This window comes from Lepidochelys kempii, chromosome 9 (genome assembly GCF_965140265.1).
Source record: "Lepidochelys kempii isolate rLepKem1 chromosome 9, rLepKem1.hap2, whole genome shotgun sequence".
In the NCBI taxonomy this organism is placed as follows: Eukaryota; Metazoa; Chordata; order Testudines; family Cheloniidae; genus Lepidochelys; species Lepidochelys kempii.
The window spans coordinates 78,920,601-78,947,093 of NC_133264.1; the positions used below are offsets into that span (position 1 = coordinate 78,920,601).

At 43.8% G+C, this 26,493-nt stretch overlaps 1 protein-coding gene across 6 annotated transcripts in view; it reads left to right on the plus strand.

Moving 5' to 3' along the window:
- The window catches only part of OPHN1 (oligophrenin 1), a 123,221-nt gene that overhangs the window by 62,080 nt on the left and 34,648 nt on the right, over positions 1–26,493 (plus strand). For 5 of the 6 annotated variants that reach the window (XM_073360994.1, XM_073360996.1, XM_073360992.1 and 2 more), the window contains 8 exons: positions 20–91; positions 11,241–11,342; positions 12,112–12,222; positions 13,318–13,422; positions 14,533–14,662; positions 20,482–20,582; positions 23,193–23,284; positions 25,588–25,666. In XM_073360994.1, coding sequence (XP_073217095.1) covers positions 20–91; positions 11,241–11,342; positions 12,112–12,222; positions 13,318–13,422; positions 14,533–14,662; positions 20,482–20,582; positions 23,193–23,284; positions 25,588–25,666 — 792 coding nt within the window. Of the gene's footprint in view, positions 1–19; positions 92–1,712; positions 1,803–11,240; positions 11,343–12,111; positions 12,223–13,317; positions 13,423–14,532; positions 14,663–20,481; positions 20,583–23,192; positions 23,285–25,587; positions 25,667–26,493 lie in introns of those variants that run through there. The other variant, XM_073360997.1, reaches the window with a different exon arrangement.

A 26,493-nucleotide genomic window follows, 5' to 3' on the forward strand; every position in this document is an offset into this window, starting at 1 on the left:
TTCATTCTGTGTTCTGCAGGTCCAAAATGCTAGTGATTTGTTGATCAAACCACTGGAAAATTTTCGTAAGGAACAAATAGGCTTCACCAAGGTAGGTTTTATACATGTGTTTATACATTAGTTGGTTTTTTTAAAGAAGTAGGATGGTACTGGAGAGATTAAAGACAGAGATTTCATGCGTACTGTTCAAGTGCAACAGGAGGATTAAAGACATTTCTCCGCCCCAGTGCAGGCATGCCAAAACGAGGAAGTCCACCCGGGCTTTAGTCTGACTTCCTGAGCTGTAGCAAGGGTACTTCCTGAACTCATGGGGCTCAGCTCTGGCATAATCCCAAAACAGACCTTCCTGAAAAAGTTGCACCCTCTTTCACCAGAGATCATGAAAGTCCTCTTTTGCCTTACTACTTACCCTCCCCCTTGTTTGCAAGGTCCATGATGGACCTTATTTTATTCTAAATTCAGTTCAGAGTAAAATAACCCTCCCTCCTTCACTGCCCCCCTCAAAATAGATCAGAGAGAAAAAACTGTAGAGACCAGTAATCAGGACTTGAATATGGCCAGAGGGCTCAGTTTAAGACATATTTAAATAAGGCTTCTCATGGCTCTTTCATAAGGACTAAGTTTTTAAAGCAACGCATCATGAAAAGTGAGTCCTGCACATGTGGACCAGAAAAGATTATTTCTTCCTTGTCTGCATCAGGGACTCAGGTTCCACGTTATTCAGCAGCAGTTTGAAATGAGGCTGGCTCTGAACCAGCTCCAAAATGGAGACATGTTTAAAGCTTGGATTCAGCCTGACCCATCTGGAGCCTTTGACATTTAATAAATAATACATTGGAGAAAATGATACGTAACCCCCCCTGCCATGCTCCCCACAAAAAACAAACACCAAAACTAACCAAACACATGCAACTATGATTTACATGTGCTAGACACTGACAATGTGCATGGCTCTGTATCAGACAAAATGAAAGCCTCCCTGCCTGTGAGCAAACACCTGCTGTACAAACACAGTCCACACATGCTGTGTAGAGACAAAATTCACCCCTTTCAGGGGTCTGTCTTTATTAACAAGGAAGTAAACTGTTATTTAGATTGGTACCTGCCCCAAAGAGCTTACATCTTTTTATTCTGTGTTTGTACAGCACCTCACATGATGGGGTCCTAAGCTCTACCACCATACAAATAAATAATAATAATAATAAGGTAACAAAGTTCACTCCAGTCCTGCTTCCTAGGGTTTGTCCCCTCAGGATTGCTCAGACTAGATCCTTTCTTCCTGGAAAACCACTCCCACCTCCTTTATTTGGGTGGAATAACGAGCCATCTGTCTCATAGAGTTCACAAAACCCATCTAACCCTTTCCCAGCAAGATCAACCCCTGCAGTCAGGGTAAGGTGGTTCAGACAGACACTGCCAATCTGTTACACTGCACCACACAACAAACAGTCTAAGAGACTGAAACGGAGAAGACGGAGGAAGCCCAGAGAAAGAATTGACTCAGAGTTACATAGATCTTTGTCTATTCTTTATAAGTCTTTAGGAGGTACTAGAAGAAGAAAAGCATTGTGGCCTGGTGAACTGGGATGAGGAGGGTATTTCATGCACCTCACGCCATCAACATAAGCTAGGAAATTACATGTTCAGTGTGACTCTCTTTATCCTGAATGTTGTTGCGATGCCCTGAAGTGGGGAAGAGCACAATGGACATGAGTTTCTGAAGGGGATAGATGTCCACGTGGGGTGCCATTGGGTGCCACAGTGCATGCAGGTGGAGGAAGAAGTGGAGACCTCAAATGAAGGTAATGGATGAGTCCCCTGCTCCATCCTTGCCCCAGTTTCCAGACCCTCTCCCCATGCCTGTGGAGATGAGCCTATCAAAGCCTGAAATCACACCACCTCCAAAGCACTACCAAACAGAGAGAGTTCTCTGAGTGTTAACTCCGGTTACATCTACCCTACAAGTGACTGATTCCCAGCGGGCACGCACATACTCCTGCCAGTTCTGATCTCAGCTAGTACTCTAACAGGAGCAGTGTAACTGTGGCAGCACAGGCTGCATGGGCTAGCCACACCACGTATGTACCCAAGAGCATCAGGTGAGTTTGTACTTGGGGCAGCTAGCCTGTGCTGCCATGGCTATACTGCTGTGGTTAGCATGCTAGCTTGATGAGAGCTAGCATGAGTATGCATATGTGACCTTGGAATCACACCCTCGCTCAGAGTGCTTTGAGGCTCCATCTACACTAACTCAGCACAAACATTTATCCTTTGTGCTACTTATAGAATTGCCCCACAACGTCTGCGCCCCTGGTATTAGACAGTGTGAAGTACAGATGAGGGTCAGCGCAGTTATTAGAGTCTTCCATTGGAGATCACAGCACTGGGCTACCATAAAAGATGAAGGGATATAAAGGCCTCATTCCTGCCCTCGCTCCTGTAACTCCATTGACTTCAGTAGAGTTCCTCTTGACTTGCACCAGTGTGAGTGAGATCAGAACAAGGTCTTTAGTCATGCTGAGCAGAGGCATGGCCAAAATAATTCCTACCCTTTGATTACTGTTTTCTGTGTTTTGTCAGTCGCCTTCTGTAAGATGTTTTCCCTTCTCTTTCAAGGACACTGATGCCAGATAGGAAGGGCATTTGAATTGTGCCTTTGTGATGTCTGTGGTTGGAAAACGGCCAGAAAGTCTAAGACATCTGAGTCTGTACTAACCCGCTTTTCCTGGGAGATGAATGGAGTCTCTCTGAAATGGTGTATTCCGACACAGATGCCTCTGCAGGCTTTCACTGGGACACAGCACAGGGGTTTTTCTTCAGTTACCCTCCTTTGCCAGCAGCAAGGCCTGGGATTATTGCTGTTTTCATGAATTACAGATAAATGTTTGTTTGCGTGAATGCTGGGAGAGTGGCAGTACAAGGAACACCTGCATTGCGTTTCTCTACAAGTTCGTCTCATGTCAGAGGATCCCAATGGATTCTTGAACTGACTTTGGTCTCTCAACCCTGGCCTGGAAGCATCATCCACTCTAAAATGAGATAGTTCGTGAAAGAGCAGATGTAGATGTTGGTTTATGGATTTGTTGGGGTTTCAAGTGAGAAAGAAAAAAAGAACTTGTTGAGGATCATTGGATGAGTTCAGGTGAGATCTAGGAGGAGAAAACCCAGAGCGCTAATCCTCTATCAACTCTATCTATGAGAGAAACAAGCATGATGGTTTTATATATTTTTAAATTTATAGCTGACCAAATTCACTGTGGCCAGGTCATGGGCGTGATCCAAATCCCAGTGGAGTTAAGACTTCGCTGGATTTTGGAGGAATCCCCATGTCATTTACGGTTAGAATATGCCTTGGGTACAGAGTATGTCAGGTGAAGCACAGTGTCTGGATATGATGATCGTGGCATTTGAAAATTAGTGAGATTGTACCATTAATCTTCGTATTTCTGGATTGCAGTAGCCTTCAAAAAGGAAAAGGAAGGAGACTGGGGAAGTCACTAGTGTTTTGGGGAGAGAGAGAGAGGTGTCAAATATCAAATAGGATTTGAAAGTAGGAAAGTGAACATTTGGGTATGGCATCCAGCAACCAGGCCACGTGAGAAGATGCTGTTTAGAAGTCTTAGGTTACTCCTGATCTACAAGTCTTTTTTTCAGAGAAACACATGCACAGTGTAGCAGAAACCACTTTATACCAGGGTCAAGAAAACCTTCTGATCTTCCTGGAGCAGCAGAAATCACTTCAGAACGTTTCTAAAGAATGATGCGAACTAGTGACACACAGGAAAGCTGAAAGCTTTTTCACGTGAAAAGAATTTGTGTGTTCCCTTCCCCTCCTCCTGCTTTCATGTCCATCCAGCTAACCTCTTTGTCATTTCTAAATATAAGAAGTGGACAAGGTGTATGTTGGGTGCATGACACCTTTGTTAACAGCCTCGCTGAATTCATTCAGATTATGAGAGTTTGAAATCCACTCCGAGGTGCTGATTCTACTGGATAGACACAAATCTGGGGATTTTTTGTTTTCTTTGTCGGACTTTTTTGAAAATCTATTTTGGATAATTCTGGGTAGCCCGATGAATATTGACTACTGCGTGGGATTCTGTTCTTGCTATACATCGAAGTTTAAAAATTGGTTGGTAGTGTGTATTCAAAAGGCACTTAATGGTCTGTAGATGCAGTAGGAAGTGTATGTATGTTATGAAGTCATAGGACGCAATCCTGCAAACATCTACTAGTGGGTATATTGCCTATTACTGTGAGCTGTTCCACGGAAGCCATAGGAAATGTTAGCAGGATTGGCCTACAGTTTGTCATCTTCAGACACACTTTTTCAGTGTTCAGATGTGCACCAGTCCAGCAGTCATACTTGCTGGTATCAGTACTTAGCATGTAGTTCAGAAATTATTATTAACAACAACAAAAAGAGGAAGAAGAAAAGTTTTCGTGTTCTTAGAACTCAATTTGAGGCAAATCAGGAGAATTTTGGGGAACTAAGTGGGGGGGAAAACCCTCAACTATGCAAGAATATTTTTACAGAAATGCTCACACTGCATCTTTCAACTGCATGAACATTTTTATATTTCACACAACTTTTATTTTAAGTCACTCATGATATACCATAAAAATCCCTTGAAAACACAGCCATTAAACATTTTTTTTCTGCATCAGAGTTTTCTTGTTATTTCCTTTGATTCTTCCTCCCTCAACCTTTTTGTTAATATGAAAATGAGACAGAGGATTATTAGCTAGGGTTAGAGCAGAGTATATAATTTGCAAATAATTCATTTAGTGAATTTAGTGCCTGTGCTGCTTTCAGATTACCTGCCCGTGGATTGTGATTTCCTCACGCTGATTCATTGTCTGAATTTATTCAACACATCTTTATTCTTCACTGATCCTAAAAAAATCAGTGGATGTATTTGATATACAATGTCTTGAGTTGTGTGGGCAAGCTAAGTTCAATGAGATAAGTCATATAACACTGTTTTCGATCCCTGACTGGATAAACGTGCATGTACCTGCAGTGTGAGTTTGAAATTCACTCTCTGCAGACCAGCCGGACAGTAAATATGACTTGCATGTTCACCAAGAGAAACCAGCCACATTAGGGGATAAACTCAGCAAAAGCTGGTTAATTTAAAAATCCAAGTGAATATTCACGGTCATTTATTTGTGCAGTATTTCCCCAAATCTGTTTAGAGCTATCTTGTGGCCTTGCTTCTCTGAGGCTGTGGGGGTGAAAGCTGAAGTGACCAAGCTGAGGGACAAAACAAGGGCAGGCAGGAGGCTTCAGGAAATGCACAACAGGGAATGTGCGGAGCAGCTTCCCTTACACCTGCTAGTGAATCTTGCTCTGTGTCTCCCCCCCTGCCGCCAGAGCCTGCCGACAGATGCTCGCAGGGAGGAGGGCCTCTGCCCTCACCCTACCTGGCTGGCCATACAGACTTTGTCCCGTAGTGCTGTTGAGTGTGCTAGCCTCCCATCCATAGCACACAGTGCTGGCATTCTGATGGGTCCCATGCAAGTGCTTTAGGAGGGTGAAAGTGATCCTTGCAGACAAGCTAGATTTTGTCCTTACAGTGAGTTGAAATAATCAGAAGGGCTAGATTCTACACAATAATTCCTCTGCCTCCTGCTGGATGGCAGTTTCAGAGGATCCTAATTAGCACTGAAATGGTTAAGGGAAAGTTTTGCAAGGCAAGCTTTTTATTTTTCCCCTTGACAGCTCTATTGCTCAACTCAAGCTTGGAACTGAGCCAGTTTCCAGGAGGCATAGGCCTTTGTGCCACAGTTTATCAGCAGCAGATGATATGAGAGAGAATGCCAAAGGAATTGTAACCCTTCCATTGTACTGTTATCCCTAGCTGCTGTTGGGATTACCCCGGCATCTCATGCTACTTCTAGGACTCTCGTTAGTTTCTGATTAAACATCCTCTGAAGGTTAGAGAGTTGGGCTTTCAAAGCGCTTTCGAAGAGCAGTTTCCTTTGTTAACTTGTATGCTGACTGTGCTACTCTGTCTTGCATTCCATTACAATAAGTAGTTTCTGTTGGTAAGTGAGTACATGGAAGTTGGGTGGTTCTTGGCTCTGAATATTGGCACATACTAATGGGAAGGTAATGCTGCCTCTCACTGAATATTCATGAGCAACTAATTTGTGCTTGTGTTTGCAGATTGGGCTTCAATCATTTTTATTGGCTGCTGAATGGAGTGAGCTCCTGGAAGCCTTGGCTGCAAATTAGGGAGGGGTTTTTAGTGTGTCCTCCTGGTTTTTAATTCCATGTTAAGTAGCCTGAGTGCAAAATGATTGGCATCCTCTGTTTCTATTTGCCAAAAATTCAGTTTGTGCTATTCATATTTCCACATGGCAGCAATTGCTTTCTACGAGAGATCTTAACTCATTTTGTGTGTCAGCTCAATCTCCTCAAATCATGGGGAAAACCTCTGCTCATTTTGTTTCCCTTTGCATGTAGTGGTGTGGAGTGTCCACTATACTAGATGGCAGGTAAACTATGGAAGAAAAGAGCAGTTTCTGAAAGAATTGACTGACTATAGCTGGCAATGGCATTTCCATTCCTGATATACAAAAGATCCTTCTCTCACTCCTGCAGGCTTTTATATGGAAGTAATCTTCCACCACCATAAAGGCAGATTGCATTTGCCTGGAGAGAACTGCCCAATCTGAGCTAATGCCACAAGTCATGAGAATCCTTAACTCAATTGTGCGTATACATAGTAATGTTTTTTCACTGACTGGTGCCTTCACTCATCTGCTACAGTATCACTTGACTCTGCACACACTACAATAATCCAGAAACATGTTCTGCTTCTGTTTCTTCACGAGAGTCTTCGCTGGCTGGGAGTCATGGAAAAGGAGGACATGGTATTCCAGAACATTTTATCCTGTCATGCAGAACTGGACCTGCTTTGGTTGTCACGTCTTCCATTTACTTATGAACCCATGTTCTTCCTCTTCCAAGTTTCCATTGACTGAAGTCTGTCGGCAGCATTTAAGCTGTACTTTCTGGTAGTGTCACCACAGTAGCGTGCCTTCCTTTGTTTTATGTGGACTGTGATTTTTTTTTTTTACCTTATTTCAAGCATAAAACATAGTTAAATCTTATTCTGACCGTTACTAATACTTCTGAGATCCCCAGTGACCCATTTCACATGGATGGAAAATACTGACTAAAGTGGCAGTTTCAATGCAAGTGGGTGGAGCAGAAAGTATTTGTTGTTTTTAACATATGACTCTTGGCAGCATAGACAGGCGTGAATGTTCCGGGAACTGCCTCTTGAGCATAGAACTCAAGCCGGAATCGACAGGTTGAATTGATTTTTTTCCAGCCATTTATTTTTATTACCACTTAGAAATAGGGCAGGAGTTCTCTAGCCTGGTTAGAACAAACGGTGTCCCACAGATATTTCATGCCATTCTTTACACATTTTCAGTATTGCACCATGTTTTTGGAGAAAGGTATTTGCCAAACTGCTTTAAAGCTTGTATGTGGAGTGTAAATTTGTACATGACCTCATATTTGTATTGTACTGTACATGTACCAAAATATCTTTGCCAAGCCCTAATGCCTGATACAGTAAATAGAAGGGAAGGATGGAAGCTGTAATCCAAGAGCAGTGGTTCAGCAGTAATCAGACTTCCATGTAGCTTTATTTTAAAACACTTCTATGAAAAATGGTTTTAAAAGCCTAGCACATTTTTGTGGATCATTGTTTTAAAAATAAAATACCACTTAGGCTCCTAGCTTTGTTGGTGTGGTGCCTCAGGGTATGAATGGATGGTTTGGGAGCGTGTTTGTTTAAATAATAATTGAGATTAACACCCCTTTAGTCTGTGTGGTTTTGGATTGGGTTTTAGCAGCAGGGTTTTGCTTTTGTTTTGCCAGTATCTTGTACCAGTTCTTCAGCAGAAGTGCTTTTCTATTCAGATCTCACTGTAACTAGTTTTTCCTCTTGCTGTCATCCACTAGACTTGACGATTGAGCTTTTCTTTATTTTGAGACATGAATTTGCTGACTGCAAATTATTATGTCCTGACCTTGCAACTGGTGACATTTGGAAGTACAGTATAGAGGTCTTTCGGCTTCAGTGGGTCCCTATGCTGCAAACGTCCATTCAAATATCTTTGCAGATGAGAGCCTATCACAGTTGCCAAGCTCAAAGATTGCAACAGTTGGTGCCTCCGCAAGGATGGTGTCATTTTCTCATAGTTATTGCGTTGACAACAGTGGTGGAAGAAGATGTGGGAAAGGGAACTTTGTAGGGGGCCAGAAGTATTTTTCTCAAAATGGCAGCCAGTACTATCTCTGCTCCCTGTGACATAGACTTGAATAGTCACTGCCTTTTACAGTGGGAGGAAGAGTAGCTGCTGTGGGAGTTTAATTTATATTTTTAACTTTTGCTTGATTGAGATGGGCACTGAGGTTGGTAACAGACTGTAGTGATATGGGCTGTCTGTCCTCAGGAATGTGAACCGTCTGCATCTGAGCAAATAAACAGACTCCAGGTCTTTCTGTCTGTCGAACACAACATGGCCTTTCTTTTTCCAGGATTCAGTAACAATCCAATAATAGTCCCCATAAATGTGCTTCTCTTCCCAGGATTATTAAAAAGAAAATCTGTTCCCTTCTTGGACTCAAGCAGGAGTGCACCATTTGCCCTTCTCTTGGGCCTGGTCTCTCCCCTAACAGATTCTCATCACTTACCTCCTTCTGCTTTTGTACTCAGCAGCTGGGCCTGATTAGGGTTGCCAGGCGTCTGATTTTCGACTAGAACGCCCGGTCGAAAAGGGACCCTGGCGGCTCCAGTCCGTGGCGCAGTGGGGGCCTGGGGCTAAGGCAGGTCCGTGTGGATCCTGGAAGTGGCTGCCAGATCCTTGCAGCCCGTAGGCACATGGGCAGCTAGGGAGGCTCAGCACTCTGCCCCTGCACCTAGTGCTGGCTCCACAGCTCCCATTGGCCAGGAACCGCAACCAATAGGAGCTGCGGGAGAGGCACCTGTGGGTGCAAGGGCATCGCACACAGCCTTCCTGGACGCCCATGTGTCTAGGACAGAGGTGGGCAAACTACGGCCCGCAGGCCACATCTGGCCCGCGGCACCGTCCTGCCTGGCCCCTGAGGTCCTGGCCTGGGAGGCTCACCCATGGCCCCTCCCTTACTGTTCCCCCTCCCCCGCAGCCTCAGCTCACTGCACCACCAGCACAATGCTCTGGGCTGAGAGCTCCTGGGGCAGCGCAGCTGCAGAGCCATGGCCTGACCCGGTGCTCTGTGCTGCATGACGCAGCTGCCTGTCCTGGTGCAGCCGCGCTGCCAGCCACCAGTGCTCCAGGCAGCGTGGTAAGGGAGCAAGGAGCAGGGGGCGTTGAATAGAGGGCAGGGGAGTTCTGGGGGTAGTCAGGGGCCGGGGATGTAGATAGGGATCGGGGCGGTCAGAGGGTGGGGAACAGGGGGGTTGGATGGGGCAGGGGTTCTGGGGGGGCAGTCAGGAAGGAGAGGGAGGTTGGATGGGGCAGCAGGGGGCAGTTAGGGGTGGTGGGTCCAGGGGCGGTCAGGGAGAAGGGGTGTTTGGATGGGGCAGGGGTCCCAGGGGCGGTCAAGGGACAGAGAGCGGGGTGGGAAGGGTGGATGGAGCAGGGGTCACGGGGGGGGGGGCAGTCGGGAGCGAGAAGCAGGGGGTCTCGGATAGGGGGCGGGGGCCGGGCCATGCCTGGCTGTTTGGGGAGGCACAGCCTCCCCTAACCAGCCCTCCATACAATTTCAGAAACCCGATGCGGCCCTCAGGCCAAAAAGTTTGCCCACCCCTGGTCTAGGAGCCGCAGAGACCTGGTGGCCACTTCTTGGGAGCCGTGGTAAGCGCTGCCAAGACCCCGAACCCCGATACCCCTCCCCAGCAATGTGTTGTGTTGTTTATATGAATGGTCTCTTTTGTCAAGCTTGGCCTAGTGTAAAATGTTCTTTTTAAAACAAGTAGAGGGACAGGCATTTGGACTGGGCATACCAGGAGCAGCAGATTGAGAATGGCAAGGCTTTGTGTGGATGTGTGCAGGGGTATCAGTAAGTCCTCCTGGGTTTTGGATTTTCCAGCCCTGCTTTCCACTTGCCTAGGTTTTCAAATACCTGAATTGACAAATAGACCAAACAGCTTGACAGGGAGAGAGAGAAGGTTTTTTGGCATTCGAGGCCCTGTCCTTTGATATGCATAAGCCTCCTCTTGTCTGCTTGGAGCTATAATTGAGGCTACTGTCTTGCTTGATTTTTACTAATGAGGTCTACCAAGAGTCACCAGCCACAGCATGGTTCATTTTCCAGTTTGGAGTTTGAATGTTTGCCTGTTTGACAATCAAAAGACTAGCATCTTGGGGAAACCACCCTCTTCAATGATTTCACAACCATTGTGTGGTGGGGGCAGAGCTTCTCAGCTGAACTTCTCTCTGAGTGTTGCTGCATTCACCCTCCTGATAACAGTGTCTCTTTTCTGGCCTCATCTGGATCTTTTTCCTATGGTGGCACCAGTCAAATCATTAGTTGCTTTGTTAAGTTCATGCACCGTCAAGGTTTCTTTCTTTCTTTCTTTCTTTCTCCCTGACCAATGTGTGTGTGTTTTAAATATATAATAGCGATCGATAAGAAGCCATGTGTTAGCCCTTTCAAAACTTTATTTAATCTTTTGCTTCAGCTCTGGTACAGCTTAGAAGGCAAATACTTACAAAAAGCTTCAAAACCTGGAAAACACTGAAATCCTAATAGATCTTTAATTGTCTTGGGTGGGTGTGTCTTTGGTATTAAAGCATTTAGCCAGTTTTTGTTTGATCTGAGTTGAGTAAAATATCAGCAAACAAGGTGTATTTGTTTTCTCTCGTTAGTAAGTTTCAAGTTCAGTTAAAAGCAAAGAAGTCGACATGTTGAAAGCTTGTTGAAAGAAACCTCTCCAGCCGGGCTGCCTTATGCTGTGTTGATGATAATAGAAAATATTGAATGTGTCTGTACTGTGAAGTATGCCCGAGCTGTCACTGTGTGTATTTGAGAGCAGTGTATGGAACTGGCTGGAGAAAGAAGAAACAGACATGGAAAATATGAGGTGGCCCCCGACTTTGATGGGCCCATCATTTTTCTTCATGGTAGTATTATATTGTAGAATGAATTTTGACACTGTTGCATTGTTCCTACCTGAAGAGGCCAAACTAACTCTGACTATCCAGTTCTGTGTCAACTCTTCAATCTCTAGGAAAGAAAGAAAAAGTTTGAGAAGGACGGTGAGAAGTTTTATTCCATGCTGGATCGCCATTTGCATTTATCGTCTAAGAAGAAAGAGTCCCAGTTACAGGAGGCAAGTGTGAAATTTTCCTTAAAAGTTTCTGTTTCTTGGAGTCGAGAAGAAGTAATAGCAGGTACATTGGACTCCTGGCCAACGCACATCTCTTTCAATAATGACAGATTAAATCTATGTAAAGTTCCTTTTGATGGGAATGGTCCATCCAGACTGAGCTTGTCTCTAACTCAGGGGGTAGTCATTTCACATCAAGTTTGAAGCACATTGACAAGGCAGTCTAGGGAAGCTGGTGTAATCTATGCTTACACAGATGTCTCTCTGGCCCTCTACTACCTAGATTTGAGTCTGCTGCCACCTCAGCTAACAAACTTGGTCCTTGAGCTCAAGCCGAAGAGACCCTGCTTTTAGACCCAGAAATCCTGGTGTCAATCCTCCATGGGTGTGTGAGGCAGGGACACTCTTACAATTGCATTCTCTGTGCCTTTGCTGTACTGGTTCTGTGGTTAGATAGGGAATTGCCGTTTGCAGGTGTCTCAGTCTGGCACCTTTCACAAAAACTAATGCACTTTAAAAAAAAGACTTATTCCTTGCAGAGTGGCACTAAGTTCTGAATTCATATGAGCGTATGGGATGCAGCTAAGAGACATTGTAATGGGAAATGTGACCAATGTTCCAGTCAGATATGGTCCCCATAGAGCATTCAAAACCTGGGTTCGCTTCTTTTGTGGCTTGAGAAGTAATAGCTATCACTTGCAGGGAAATATACAGACACCACTAAAGAATTATTATTCTTTTATGCGATTTTTTCCCACCCTCTCTCACGCAGGCTGACTTGCAGGTTAATAAAGAGAGACACAATTTCTTTGAGTCATCCCTGGAGTATGTGTACCAGATCCAGGAAGTGCAGGAGAGCAAGAAGTTCAGTATTGTGGAGCCGGTGAGTGCCTCCTTTTTATCATCCCACTCTCACATTTATTGACTTGCCCAGGTGAGCAAGGAAGGGTGGGAAATGTCAAATTGGATCCTGTCCTACTAACGATTCCATGTAGGCCCCTATGATGAGGCAAAGCCAAACGTACAGCATTCGCGATCTTTGTTTCACTACCTCTGCTGCTGCTTCATGAAGATAAAGAATAGTGAGGTCTTCTTTTATCTCTAAAAGTGAAATGTGCCTAACGAGCACATTGCTACAGATTTTGCTAAGGCTTGTCCCATTCACCTTGCGTGTGGTGAGATGTAGTAGCCCTTGAAGGTTGAAGAGTGACACTAAAGGGAGAGATGCCTCCTGGCCCAGCTGCCTGCTGTGGTACAGGCCTGTCTGGTGCAGGCTCAGCACTTTAACAGGGAGCCTGTGGATCACAGCTCATTATGCTGGTTGAATGAATAACTGTACCCTGGAGCAGGACCTCCTCGGGTAAGTATACATAAGGAGGGGCTCTTGGTGTATTCTATCCTTAAGTTTTTCATTGTTCTTCCAATGAAATCTTTGATTTCTGGTAGTGTTTTACTGCGACAGGCAATACTCATCCAAAGGATCATAGCTGTCATTTGTGGTGGCACAGACTTCTCATGGCTCTGGAGGCTGTTGTGGCCAGTGAACTACATCTCCATCTGCTCCCAGGATTGTGGGAGAATGAAAGTGTGTAACACCACCAATGCCCCTCTTTTTGCAGTCCTGCTTACAGCATAACTGGGTAGGATTTGTGGATCTGGCCCATGTCTGAACGATTTGAGCATAGTATGATCAGTTGACACTATGAGGCATATGTATAGATTACACTTTTTAAAAAAATCATTACTTGAGCAATTGTGAATACTTTCACTGTCAGAGCACTGGGTACAAATCCAATCTGCATTGGGTTCCTCTCACCTGACTCCATATTTTATTTTATGGCTGTTATTAATTCTGTTCGACTGTAAAGATCACAACAGGTTTGATTTAATTAAAACTGTTCTCTGTCCACCTTTTGCCTGACTTTATACTATTGTCTTTGACGCAAAGGCTAATCCATCATCTTTCTTTCCTGCGCAGGTGTTGGCCTTTCTTCACAGCCTCTTTACATACAACAACCTGACAGTTGAACTCACGCAGGACTTCCTCCCTTATAAACAGCAGCTTCAGCTCAGCCTGCAGAATGTAAGTTCCTGTCCAGCTGCACACACACTCTCATATCATGCTCTCTGTCCTGTCATGCATCTAAATACCTCTGGCATAAAAACCTTTCCCATGCAGGGTGGACAACCCTTGTTTGCTTTCTGGGAGGGGCACAAAAATGCTCTTTCCTTCATAAAAATGCCTTCTGTCCATAAATTCCTTTCTTCCTAGAAAGAATAGCCTACAGGTGCTACTACAGCATATTTCATAGATTTAAGGCCAGAAGGGACTCCTGTGATCATGTACTCTGACCATCTGCATAACACAGTCCATAGAATTTCACTCAGTAATTTCTGTATCAAACCCACTGACTTGTAGTTGTGGTAGGGTATGCTTTTTAGAAGGCATCCAATCCTAACTTTAAAGATTTCATGTGATGGAGAATCCACCACAGCCCTTGTAAGCTGTGACAATGGTTAATTAACTGTAAAAAGATTAGTACCCTTACATGGCCAACATTCATAGCCTCAGGAACAAGAGCTGTAAGGTTGTGCCAAACCCAGTGTGCTGCTAAATCCTTTTGAATTGCTGTACATGAGTTAAAAATAATTGATTTTTATTTTATTTGGAGAGGTGACATGATTCTGTATGAACAAAATGGTAGAAATGCAAGTGAAAACTTTGCAAACATTCTTTATGTGCATGATTATTCTTATCATAGGGCTTGAGCCAGTGCCCAAGTTAATGTGTTTGTTGCAAACTATGTGTACTCTGTAATGATAACTCATTCAGGTGCCTCATCCTTCTGGCGTTAAAATGTTCTGCTGTAATCTCTTCATTATTAAAGAACAAAAAGCTACCCTCCATCGTAACACATTTTGTTCCTCAGCCACCGTGTCCCCAGCTCCATGCATATGATGTTCAACCCTGTCTGTCCACTGACCGTTATGGGCCAGCTTTTCTGCTAGCTTCAGGACTTGGGGTTTTTTGATGCCATCTTTTCAATCTGCCACTGATCATTCCCACAAAAGTGGGCGTGTGGCATTTTGTGCATGCTGACAGTGCATTTGTGAGTGCCCATTGGAAACGTGGGGGCCAGCTATCAGATTTGTTTGCCCATGTTCAAGCATCATTCTTTTGTTCTCTCACCAGACGAGGAATCACTTTTCCAGCACGCGAGAGGAGTTGGAAGACCTGAAGAAAAGGATGAAAGAAGCTCCCCTGACTTGCAAGCTACCCGGGAAGCCAACCATAGAGGGTTATCTGTACACTCAGGAGAAATGTAATGGCCTGTGTGCACATCTGTATACGTTAAACAAGTGTAGGGTCCAGCCGTAGGTTGTACAGCTTGCCTAGTTATGCGTCCAACTCTAAGCTTCATTCAGCTTGCAGCCAGGAGTCTGTATAGCTATTATAGCCATGGGGATGTTTGTATGGGTGTGCTAGCCACTGAGCCAGAAGCAAGTGGGTTCATATCTCCCATCCACCTTGTACCTACTGTCTTACATACCTGATCGTGAGCCAGAGCTAGCTGTAAATGCAGGTGCAGTCTTGGTGTGGGTGTGGCAGGCCCTGATACAGATGCCATCTTTTGGCTGAGACATGTATGCAAGATACTAATTGCCTTTTCTCTGGTGACTGTCTGGGTAAGATTTAATAATCCATTTTACAGATGGGGAGACTGAGGCTTGGAGGATTGAGATTTAGCCATTCTTTTCCAGAATAGACTTGGTCTCCTGACCAATATTCTCTTGCTTAATAAGAAAGGTTCCAGTGCCCATCTATCTCAGTGTGAGCTACAGAGTGGCTGCAGTACCACTCCCTGTCTCTAACTTGCTGCTTCATCCCGTCCCTGGAGTCTAAAGCTTGAGTCTGAAGTGCTGGAGTCCAAATCTAGGCTATTCTTTCCTTTTTTATCAAGATTATACTATGTGCAATAATAGTTCAGTTGAGGCTGTAAATTATATATTGTAGAGAAAGCCCGTATCAGGTTCCTGATGTTTGATTTGATAGAGACACTGTGGGTGTTGAATCCCTCCCATTCCCTCCCGATATTCTTTCACCCCACTTTTGGCAGTGTCAGGGGTTTGAGTGAGTGTTAGTATTTGGACTTGTCCAAATAAATAATCTGATATATTAAAAGGGTTGCAAGAGCAGATGTCGAGGGCAGGCATACAGATGAAAAGGCCTAGGTGTATCTTTTTGGGGTTGTGAGAAAGAGAATGACAAATCAGTTCCAGACATAACTGAGACAGATAAGCTGTTATTTAGCCTCTGCTCCAGTGGAAACATGGCACTTTATGTGTCTGAAACACAGTAGTTCTTGTACTCTGAAAGGCAGAAGAGCTGTTACATGTAGCATGTTGGCCAAAGCACCGTCTGTTCCTTTGTTCTTATAGATGTTCATATTCACAACCTGCAAGTATGTAAGTAATGCACCAATATTTATAAGGCGAGTGTCAAATTTTTCTGGCCACTTCCATCTCACATGCCTTTCTTCCGGACAGTTCATACAGTGACTCCACTTGTTGCACGAGCTGTAATACTCCAACCTATTGCATGTGATCTGGTCTCTAGTTGCTAGGATAAAAGCCTATTACTTACTGCCCTCTAGTAGTTGACAGGGGCCAGTGTTGAAGGCTGGGGTTCAATCCCCTGCTGATAATCACTGTGTCTGTATGTGCATGTAGCAGTGGATTAGTTATATAAGCACAAACATTGACAACTCTGCAATCTCAGGTCAGATTCCTACAAGGGAAGCCACTATGCAGGCTGCCCATTCGGTAAATGGCCCATTTGATATATTTATGTAAACAGGGCAAATATTGGCTGCTCATAGAAGACTATCAACTAGTCTTGTGTATAAAGAAACCACACATACGCATACACAGTCATTTTAGACCACAAGGAAATGTTATACATTCCTGCATGATAATAAACTATATAAACTATATTTATTGCCTTTAAATTTGTTTCCTATGAATTGGTTAAAGAAAAAACAAGATGTTTGAAATAGTTCAGTTGGTTCTTTTGTGGGAAAAAAGGTTGAGGCACGTCAGGAACAGAATGGTTCAATTAAGACAATGGAAGAAGAGTGGAAAATAAATTGCAGGGTAACATAAATGTTGATGGAAGAGGATATTTTAATGTGCTCTTGTCTTTATTCTGTCATCAAAAAGTTGTCAGGAAAAAACAGTAGTGTCCATTTAAAAACAAATAAACATATACCTCCCCCACCCCTACCCCCAGCTCACCTCCCACCCCCCGGGATGTTGCCTGGGTACTTCTTGGCCTAGATTTACCAGTCCTGTTTGGTTTGCCATGTCAGAGTCACACAAATGCCCTTTCATCAGCTTTTCCTTCTGAGGAGGCTGGTGCTAACTTTTACCTCTACTTTCCTCCCTTGTTAGTGCTGCTTCTGTCACTGGCAATGCTGCAAATAGAGCTCCATGTTTTCCTCTGTGTCTGAACAGCCCCTAGCACAACAGCCAGGGCCGGCCCACAACCTTTTGGCATCTGAGGTGGGGAGCTCAAATGACGCCCCCATTCCCCCTTGCTTGGGCCAAAACTTTGAAAGGTCTCAATTCTTCCTTCTTTCTGTTTTACCCCCCTTATGGTACTACTCTGCTACCATCCCCAATAAAGGAGAACTAACAACTTAAAATGCCTTGTTCAAAAATTTTAAGTAACACTTAACTTTCAAATGCCTGAACAGCAAATGTAACTTTTCTTGTCTGCATAGTAAACACTGGCATTGTAATCTGTTTGAATAATCAAAGTGGTGCTTTCCGTGCCTTCTTGGTTGCAAAGATTTGAACTGCTTCCTGCTGAAGGTCCACAGACTGGACCAGCTCATGCTCTATTAAGATGGTTGCAAGGCTGACCAGCCTCTCCTGTGTCATTGTGGAGCGTAGATGTGTTTTTATTAACTTCAGCTTGGAGAAGCTACGTTCTCCATTGACAACTGTTACAGGAAGTGTTAGAAGTATGCGCAGAGCAACAAAAGCATTTGGAAAGAGGGTGGTCATCTTATTTGTGCACAAATATTCCAGAACAGCCTTTGGAGTTGATCCTGCTGAAATGTATCTTGAAAGGGCTTTCAGTTCATCACCTAAATCACTCGCATCAATATTGCGCATGTCATCATGTGTCAACACTGTCTCTAGTGCCCTGCATTGCTGGTGTAGGTCTTCTTCAGGTATAGTGAGAAGTTTTGGAATATCATACAACATCCCAAATATACTGCTGTGTTCCTTGAGCTGCATGAAATGTTCTTCAACTGACTGTATTGCACCATCGAGCACCTGGTTAAAGAGTTCAACTTTGAATTGTTTGGGGTCTCTTATGGGATTATCCCGTGCCTCGTAATCAAAATGTCTTCTTCTTCGGTGACTCTTGTATTCTTGAATGGGTAGGAAAATGGCTTCAGTGTGAAGTTCCTCTGCCAACTTCTGTGGACTCTTCAGAACATTTTGAAATCCCTCATCTGACCGGTAAGGCTGTGGGTATGACTTTACTTTGTCCAGTTGTTCCATTGTTCCAGATATATCAAGGTCAACATCTTGGAGTCTCTTGCTTACAACATTTATTTCAAACAGTATGTCATGCCACAACACTAAGCCACACAGAAATTTGAAGTTATGTATGTTTCTGGTGATTCCATTTCCCTCTGCCACTGTTCTCCCATGAACAGTTGTTGTCATATATTATCCTCTCTAATGGCAACTATGGCATCATCTGTCTTCCCAGTTTGGTGTTTGATAGGCTTTATCACCTCCACTCGACTTTCCCATTGTGTGCACTCAGTGGTTTCAGTGTCAGAGAGGATGTTCCCAGATGTTGTTTCAAAATTTGCATCGATGAGTTGATGCAGAGAAAAATACATAGATGCTTTGAATTACATTTAAAAATTCAGCAGCCTCACTAGAAGCTGATGCTGCATCACTGACCACCAAGTTCAATGAATGAGAACTGCACGGGACAAAAAAAGCTCGAGGGTTTAACTCTCGGATCCGTGTCTGCACTCCTCTGTTCTTTCCTCTCATGTTGGCACCATTATCGTAGCCCTGACCTCTCATGTCAGCTATTGCAATTCCCGTATCTTCCAGCTTTTTAAGAAGCACATTTGTCATACCAGCTCCTGTAGTATCATCAATGTCCATACATTCTAGAAAATGCTCTCTGACAGTCACCATTGCAGGGACATTTTCACCAGGTTCTGTTGTTGTTATAAAACGCACCATTAAAGTCATTTGTTCCATATGGCTAATGTCAGGTGTACAGTCCAGAATAACAGAGTAATATCTTGCTGACTTCAGATCTGCCACAATCTTCTGTTTGACTTTTGTTGTCAGTAACTGTATGATCTCATTTTGAATTGTTTTTCCAAGATAGTGGTGTGTGTATATTTCTTGGGTGGTGACTCTTCTTAGAGGCTCCTGGAGTACAGCATCAAACTCAGCCATCAGCTCTACAATCTTAAGGAAGTGTCCATTGTTTGGCACATACAGCTGATCTGAAATGCCACACAGTGCTAGGTTTTGGATAGCAAGCATTCTCACAATGGCAATGAGCCTTTTCAGAACATTTTGCCAGGAAAGAGACTCTGATGCAATCTTCTCTTGATGCTGATCGTCTATGGTGGCCTTTAACCTTAGTCTCATCTCACGCTCTTTCCACCTATGGAATGCTCTCTGGTGATTTGCTGCCTTCTCATGGCATGCCAGATTTCTAGCCAGATTTTTCCAGTCCTTTGTTCCTGTAGAACCCAATGTGGCTGGAACATTAGACTGGAAGAGTTTGCAACAAAAACAGTATGCAGCATTCTGGGGTTTTGAGTACATAAGCCATGGCCTCTCCACTTTGTCACCATTGGGGATTTCACACCAGTAATGTATTGGATGGAAACTTCTATTTTCATTGTCTTTGGGAAACAAGAAGTTTTTCACTTGCTGTGGCCCATGCAGTACAAGGAAGTCCCTCAGGCTACTGCTCAAGTGGGTCCACAGCCCTGGATCATCTATACTTAAGGAACTAAACTCAGCAGCAGCTGTTTCTTGCGCCTCCACCCACACTCTTCTCTGATCTACACTTTTCTTCAGGAATGTGCATGGTTACATCCATTTGAGATGAGATATGGATGCTGCAGTAGCTGCCAGGTCACCTGCACTCTGACTAACTGGAAGATCAGGCATCTCCTCACCACTCACATCCTCACTGGGGTCGGAAGGCTCACCGTGAACATTTGTGTCTATGTATCTCGGGAGCGCTCCTTCCTGCTTAGATAGAAAAGCTTCCTTTGCGTTCTTTCTTTTTCTGAATGCTGCCCAGAGGGGCGTTTTCTTCTTTCACTCATGACTGCTGTTCTGTGCCAGCTATAGTGGCTCTCAACACTCAATTGAAGGGGACAAATAAGCAGGCTGGTAACAGGCCTGAATGAGGGAAGATCTCAGCATCTTAAGGGCCTAACTGGCTCCTGCTACTTCAGTTGACTGCCTGTTCTCCTCAAGTGTGTTCAGGGAAGCAGCAGAAAACAGGAAGCTCCCTGAGAAGCTGGTGTTAATCATCCAGGCTCCTGGGGGTGCTAAACAGGTACATAAGAGGCTCCTCCTCCTCTCTCTCCCTGCAGCTCCTGCTGCTTTCTGTTATTCCCTCTCACCTTTTCTTCTGCCTGCCTGTTATGTCTCTTGTGCCCCCCTTAGTCCAGCACAGCACTCCACCATCTCTGTGCATCTAGAGCAGAGAGAATACATATACACCAGCAGCAAACACAATTTTCTACACTCTGGATCCTAGTGGCACCCCTCCTCCCCCCCACAGTCTGGCACCTGAGTCGGCCGCCTCAGTTTGCCTCATGGTAAGGCCAGCCCTGACAACAGGGCTCTGATCCTGATTGGGGCTCACAGGCCTACCTCAATATAAATAATAAAGAGTAATAACCGTGGTCAAGGGTATCACTATATCAGGCTGCAGGATACAATGATGCACTTGTGCCGGATGCTGTATAAACACACAGGAAAACATAGTTCGTGCCCCAGAGAGTTGACAGTCAAACTAATGCATGCTCTCTATTGACTCTTGACTATCTTTGTGTTTTTGTAGGGGCACTGGGCATATCTTGGATGAAATATTATTGCCAGTATGAGAAGGAATCAAAGATGCTAAGGATGACTCCCATGGAGCAGAAGCCTGGAGCTAAGCAAGTGAGTTGATTCCTTATAGGAGATATCTCTGCAAACATTGACAGTCAGCAGGTTCTGCCTCATTTCCTTCTATTCTGACGTGTTTCTTCTGTGAGGAAGTACAAGTATAAATATCTATATAGCAGGTACATTCCATCCCGGTTGTACGAAGCAGTGATGTACACAATTCCAGTTCATAAAAAGTATTGGTCGTTAATTTAAGTACTGGATTGACACCTCTGGAGACGGAAGGCCTCTTTGTAGTCCCAGAACAGATATATCATGGACATACAAGGAAAGCTTTCCCCAGCCACACACACACAATTCCTTGAGCACTGCTGATCTGCAGGAAGCACCCCTGCTAGGGAAAAGTAGTTCACTTTCCATGGCCTGGATTGGACATGGCTCCTCTGCTGAGATCATCAGCATCAGTGCCACTACATCTGCCCATCAAGAAGGGAGCTGACGCTCCGGTCTCAAGCCTTTCTCATTCATTGCTCGCCTTCCTACACACTCTCTTAGCTATTCCCTTCTATGTGTAATTTACATGTTGATCAGTCATAGGACTTAAGCCACTTTGTTCCTCACCTGCGAATTTGGGCAGTGTGTGCGTCATATCTAGAATTCCTCAGGGTCTGCGGCACAGGCTGGCTTGCATGTTTTCTCTGGCAAACCAGTTGTGAACACATGGCACTTTCTTTTGAAGAGACAACCTGACTTGCACTGATGCCTCTGACGATTGTTTACAGTACTTGAATTAGCAAGGTTATTTGAATGGCTCCATAATGCCCCCCTCTCTGCTCCAGTTAAAGGACCCTTTGGTTCAGGGTTATGGATTCCTCTCTTCAGGAATTAGTTGCTAAGTAAATTGAAGAGGTACAGTGATTGGGAGCAGTCAGAAGTTGGGGTTTAGCATCTTTACACCATGTTATAAAACAACAATTTGGGGATCTTTTTTCATCCTTCTCACAGATTTTTCAGTAGGTGCTTCAGCTGCTGTCTGTCAGCCTTCTACTGTTGCTCACTGTGAAATAGAGGGTGTAGGATGCAAGGCTGGATAGACAATGGCTGGTCAAAATGCAGCCAATGAGTCCAAGAAAATCTATGGAATTCTTCTGCAATACAGCTCCTATCCATCCTCATCTTTGCATGGGGTTGCAGCCCATGGAGACTTCAAATCATAGCATGAAATCTCCAATTTAAGACTCCATAATTCCTGCTCTTTGGCAACTGATTGCCTGTTGCAACAATAAAATAAAACCTTTTCTGGAAACCTCTAGGAGAGTGAAGTCATCCAAACACATTGACTAGATGGAACTGTTGACATACCCCACGTAAAAATATGTGGCAAAATAACGTTAAAGCACGAAGAGGCTTGCAATAATACAGTAGGGTGACCATATATCCTGTTTTTAAAGGGGCAGTCCCATTTTTGGGGACTTTTTCTTATATAGGTGCCTATTTCCCCCCCATCCCATTTTTTCACAGTTGCTATCTGATCACCCTAATACAGATTAATATCCCTTTCAAACTTGTACAGCCCATTGTGTCAGTAACATGTGTTCTCAGGGATCCCTTGGTAACCCCTGGCATAACAGACCAACACAACTTCAAAGGGAACCATATAGTGAGCACTCTTAAAAAACCACCAAAAGACCAACAGTAGACACATAGCGATAACCAGGGAGAAGGAAAAGGCTGTGGAAGGTTATCAATAGTGCCGATCTCTTTGGTTCTTTTCACTGTTTATTCAGACTGTATAATACAGATGCCAACCATTGATGGAGAATTCATTCCAGGTTTGTGCATCAGTGGCTAGCTTCTCATGGGTTTGCAAAAGCTACTGAAGCTTCACTTCATGGTTTCTGTAAAGTCATAAAGACCCCAGAATGGGGCTATAAATAGGCTGCAATTTGCTTTTGCCAGTTAGTAATTAAAACCTAGGGCCAAGGCCTGCCCCCTACAACACAACTGATTTCAACAGGGTTGCACTGTTGTAAATGAAGGTGAAATTTGCCCATGAAGTTTTATTCGCTTAAATTGTTTTTAAAGGTGCTTCAAAAAGCTATCTGGGCCATTATTGCTGTTGTTAGTAATTTGATAATTTGTAATGGTAGCACCCATGAACCCCAATCAGGTGATGAAGAAGAGCCCTGTGTTTGTCTCTCTCACCAACAGAAGTTGGTCCAATAGAAGATATTACCTCATCCACCTTGTCTCTCTACTATCCTGGGACCAACATGGCTACAGCAGTCCTCCTCTAAAAGTGTCTGTTTTAAGCAACCTTTCTGTCACAAGGCATATTGAAAGAATAGTTGCTAGGATTTTTAGCACCAATTCACACTGTAATCCCATGAGCCCCATAATTAATTGATATTGTATGAAGGAAGCCTGTTTTAGGAAGCTGTTGATCTCTATCTTGGTTGGTGATTTGTGGAATGTTGAGAGAGACCATCTGCTATCATGTTACAAGTGCTGTCTGATTAGCAAGGCTCACTTTGGGATTACACAGTCACCCCTGATGTTTCAACAGACCGTGTGGCATTGCTTTCCATCCAAGGAACCCGAGAAGTCTGACCCCAATTATATGCATTTTTAAAATCTTGGCTTTAAATGTCTCTCTCTTTCTAGGGCACCTCAGACTTGACACTGAAGTACTGCGTAAGGAGAAAGACTGATTCTATAGACAAGAGGTTTTGTTTTGATATTGAGACGAATGAAAGGTGAGCCAGAGTGACTGCTACTTTCTCTGTTATTGCAGTTTTGAAAATAATTTGCCACTTTCTTGGCGTTTGGTGAGGGTGTGTTTGTTCTGAATATCCTAAAATCTGTTTTGTATGGGCAGGAAGATTATGCACCAGGGGGCAGTGCTGTCCTTCCTTGCTACAGGTTTCAGAGTAGCAGCCGTGTTAGTCTGTATCCGCAAAAAGAGCAGGAGTGATGTTAGTCTATAAGGTGCCACAAGTACTCCTGTTCTTCTTCCTTGCTACAATCTTCATGCCTGATCTGAAGTCCACTGAAATCAATGGACATCTTTCTGTTAAATTCAGTGGGCTTTTTATGGGGCCTTCTAATAGGGTGAAAGGATGAGCACCTTCTGTGAGAACTTGAGGACCCTGAATTCCCATTGTCTTCAACCAGCATCAGGTCCTCGTATTTTTCCATGTATCTTTCCCCCCAATATATATATTGCCAGTCATACAGCTGGAGATTCTCTCCATGGGTTATTTTTCACTTTACTCACTGGGAGTCTGATCCTGTTCCCACTGAACACTCTGGGAGTGCTAATTCGTTTCCATGGGAGCAGAATCAGGCCATAGACGAATGAATGCTGGGATTTCACACATGTGCTGTGGAAGCCTTGGTATGTACTTAAGCCACAACAAAGGAGAAAACGCTAAACTGCAGATTACTTTATCAGATCCTATTTTAGCAGGGAAGGACATCCTGCTCAAAAATATAAAACAAAAGGCAAACATTTGTCACTCTTTCAGCCTTGGACATTCCCACTTAATTCCAAAATTCAGATTTATTTCTCCCTTTCCTAAATCAATTCTCTTGTGCCTGCACTAATGTTGAGTGTTATTAATTTAGGCATTTGGAGCAGCAGACTGCAAATTATCTTGAACTTTGAAAAGAAGTGACATGAGTAGGGTGAGACTGACTCAAGTAAATTTCAGGGATTGTGAGTTTCTGAGGTTGTGGCAAGCCTGGTGTTTCCGTAGTTTGTGCATATTGGAAAAATGTGGGGTGTAATACTATGCAGTGTTTTGAAATGTATAGCAATGTGCCAAGCCTTTCAGTCCTTACTCGGTATGGCAGGGCATCTTGCCTGCATAAAGGTGGAAGAAGACTGAAGGAGTTTAGCCCACTAATAATAATACATAGTTTGCTTTAATGACAGTGCCGGGGTTAACATAGAGACATACTTAGTGACTGTGTCATATCTTCAGCAGTTTGTAGCAGCCACGCTTCTTGAACCTCTGGCCAGTTCCTTACCACGGTGATGAGAGAGATGTTGGGGAGGTCTCCCCCAGCACAGGACACTGAGCCAGCACCGTATGTTAATGGATAGACTGTACAGTACAATGCTGTGTTTGACAGTATAGCGTGACATGAAATAAAGTTGCACACTCAGATTTTTCTTAGGAACCTGTTTCCTGATATATCAGCTAACATCTCACCATGTTAGAATCATTTGTCTTCTGCCTAAGAAATCTACAAATAAGATGGCAATTAGATACGAACACATGGACCAAAATCTACCCTCCGTTACATTGACTCCAGTGAGCTACTAGGGTGTAGCTGGGCAGAATTTGACCCACTGTGTCATGCACCAGAGTCTTTTACTATTTGGTTCACTGGATTTTTCTCTTGGGTGAACTCTGCACAGGGACCTCTGTATCCATAGCATGTTCAGTCATACTAACAGTACCAGAGGTCCCCAGTACCTATTTCTCCCCTGCCCATTTAACTTGTGTCTTTTTCTGCATTATGGTACTAATGAGTGGTGAATAAGGAGTTTCTCACCTGAAGCTGAGAGGGATCTCTCTAAAGTGCTTGGAGAAAGGGAGAGGAACAGTTAACATGACTCAGACAAATAATTTTTCAAAAACCACATGACTTTGTAGTGTTAACAATTGAAAAGACATCAGAAAATGTGCTAGGCTAGTAGCTATGAAAACCAGATGGGAGAGAGTATGTCTGGACCCCTTAGGAAACATGATTCAGTCACTGCAGATAAATGTACAAAGACATAGTGTGAATTAGATGATTTAGGGACCTGTTTTGCCAATGTGATCAGTATGTGTATAACTTCCATTTTTTATGATAGACATAAGCTTTAGAAATACTATCCATAAATAGATAATTGGAATGATGCGTGTGTACTGCCTTCCTTAAAGTGCCACCTGCACTCACTCTTGCTGAGTCTTTAAATGGTCTCCAGAAACATAAAACTCTGTAAATTTTGGATGAAATTCCTTTGTGTCCTTAAAAAAATCCTTTACTTTAATTCTCTGCACAGGGCCGGGACTATCACATTGCAAGCACTTTCAGAAGCTAATAGACGGCTATGGATGGAGGCCATGGATGGAAAGGAGCCAGTGAGTATTCAAAGAATTGTTGTCTGATTTATAGATCTGCTTTTTAGCAGTGTCCTTTAGTGGTGTAATTTCACACAGATGAAGAGTGTATTGATAGGTCGGTTTTGGAGAGCTCACCTTTTCGGGTGTTCTCATGAGATTGGGTATGTAATGATCAACACCACTATTATTGTGTGGTCCATAACAGAGGTATCAGTTTAGCAAGTAGGTATGTACAAATAGATTTCAGAGGGTCATTCCAGGGACTGTTACCATATTGCCCTGTCCACTTGTATCCTTTGATATTTGATGTTTCAGTTCTGCTGTTTATATTGGCATCAGTTGGACCCCATAAAAATGTGACTTGCAGGCATGGGGAACTAGAGCTGAGTCTTCCAGTATTTCTGTTGCTCAAACAAATAGCTTTCAGGTCTGTATGAAGTAATTTTGGTTTTGCCTGCATAATATACCTGCTTGTAAGTCTCTTGGCTGAAGTTGTGGCAAGTGTGTGTGTGTGAGAGAGAGAGACACACACACACCAGAGATTTTCTTATACTTTCTGTGTTCCTTCATTGATTTCCTTACTTTAATCCAAGCCCAGCATAAACGTTTCTGTTAGACAGAATTGCCTGTAAACAAAGAATGCTATGTGCAATATAGCAAAATACATTTCTTGCCATTTCTCCATGCCCATTGACTGCTCCTTTTCCCTAAGCAGCCTGGAGTTATCCAATATCTCTGTAAAAAGACTGGCACCTAACTCTGTGCTCAGAGACCTGGTGTTGGACAGAGTAACTCAGAGCTGTATTGATGGGGCTGATTGTGTGGAGATTGGAGCATATCAGATG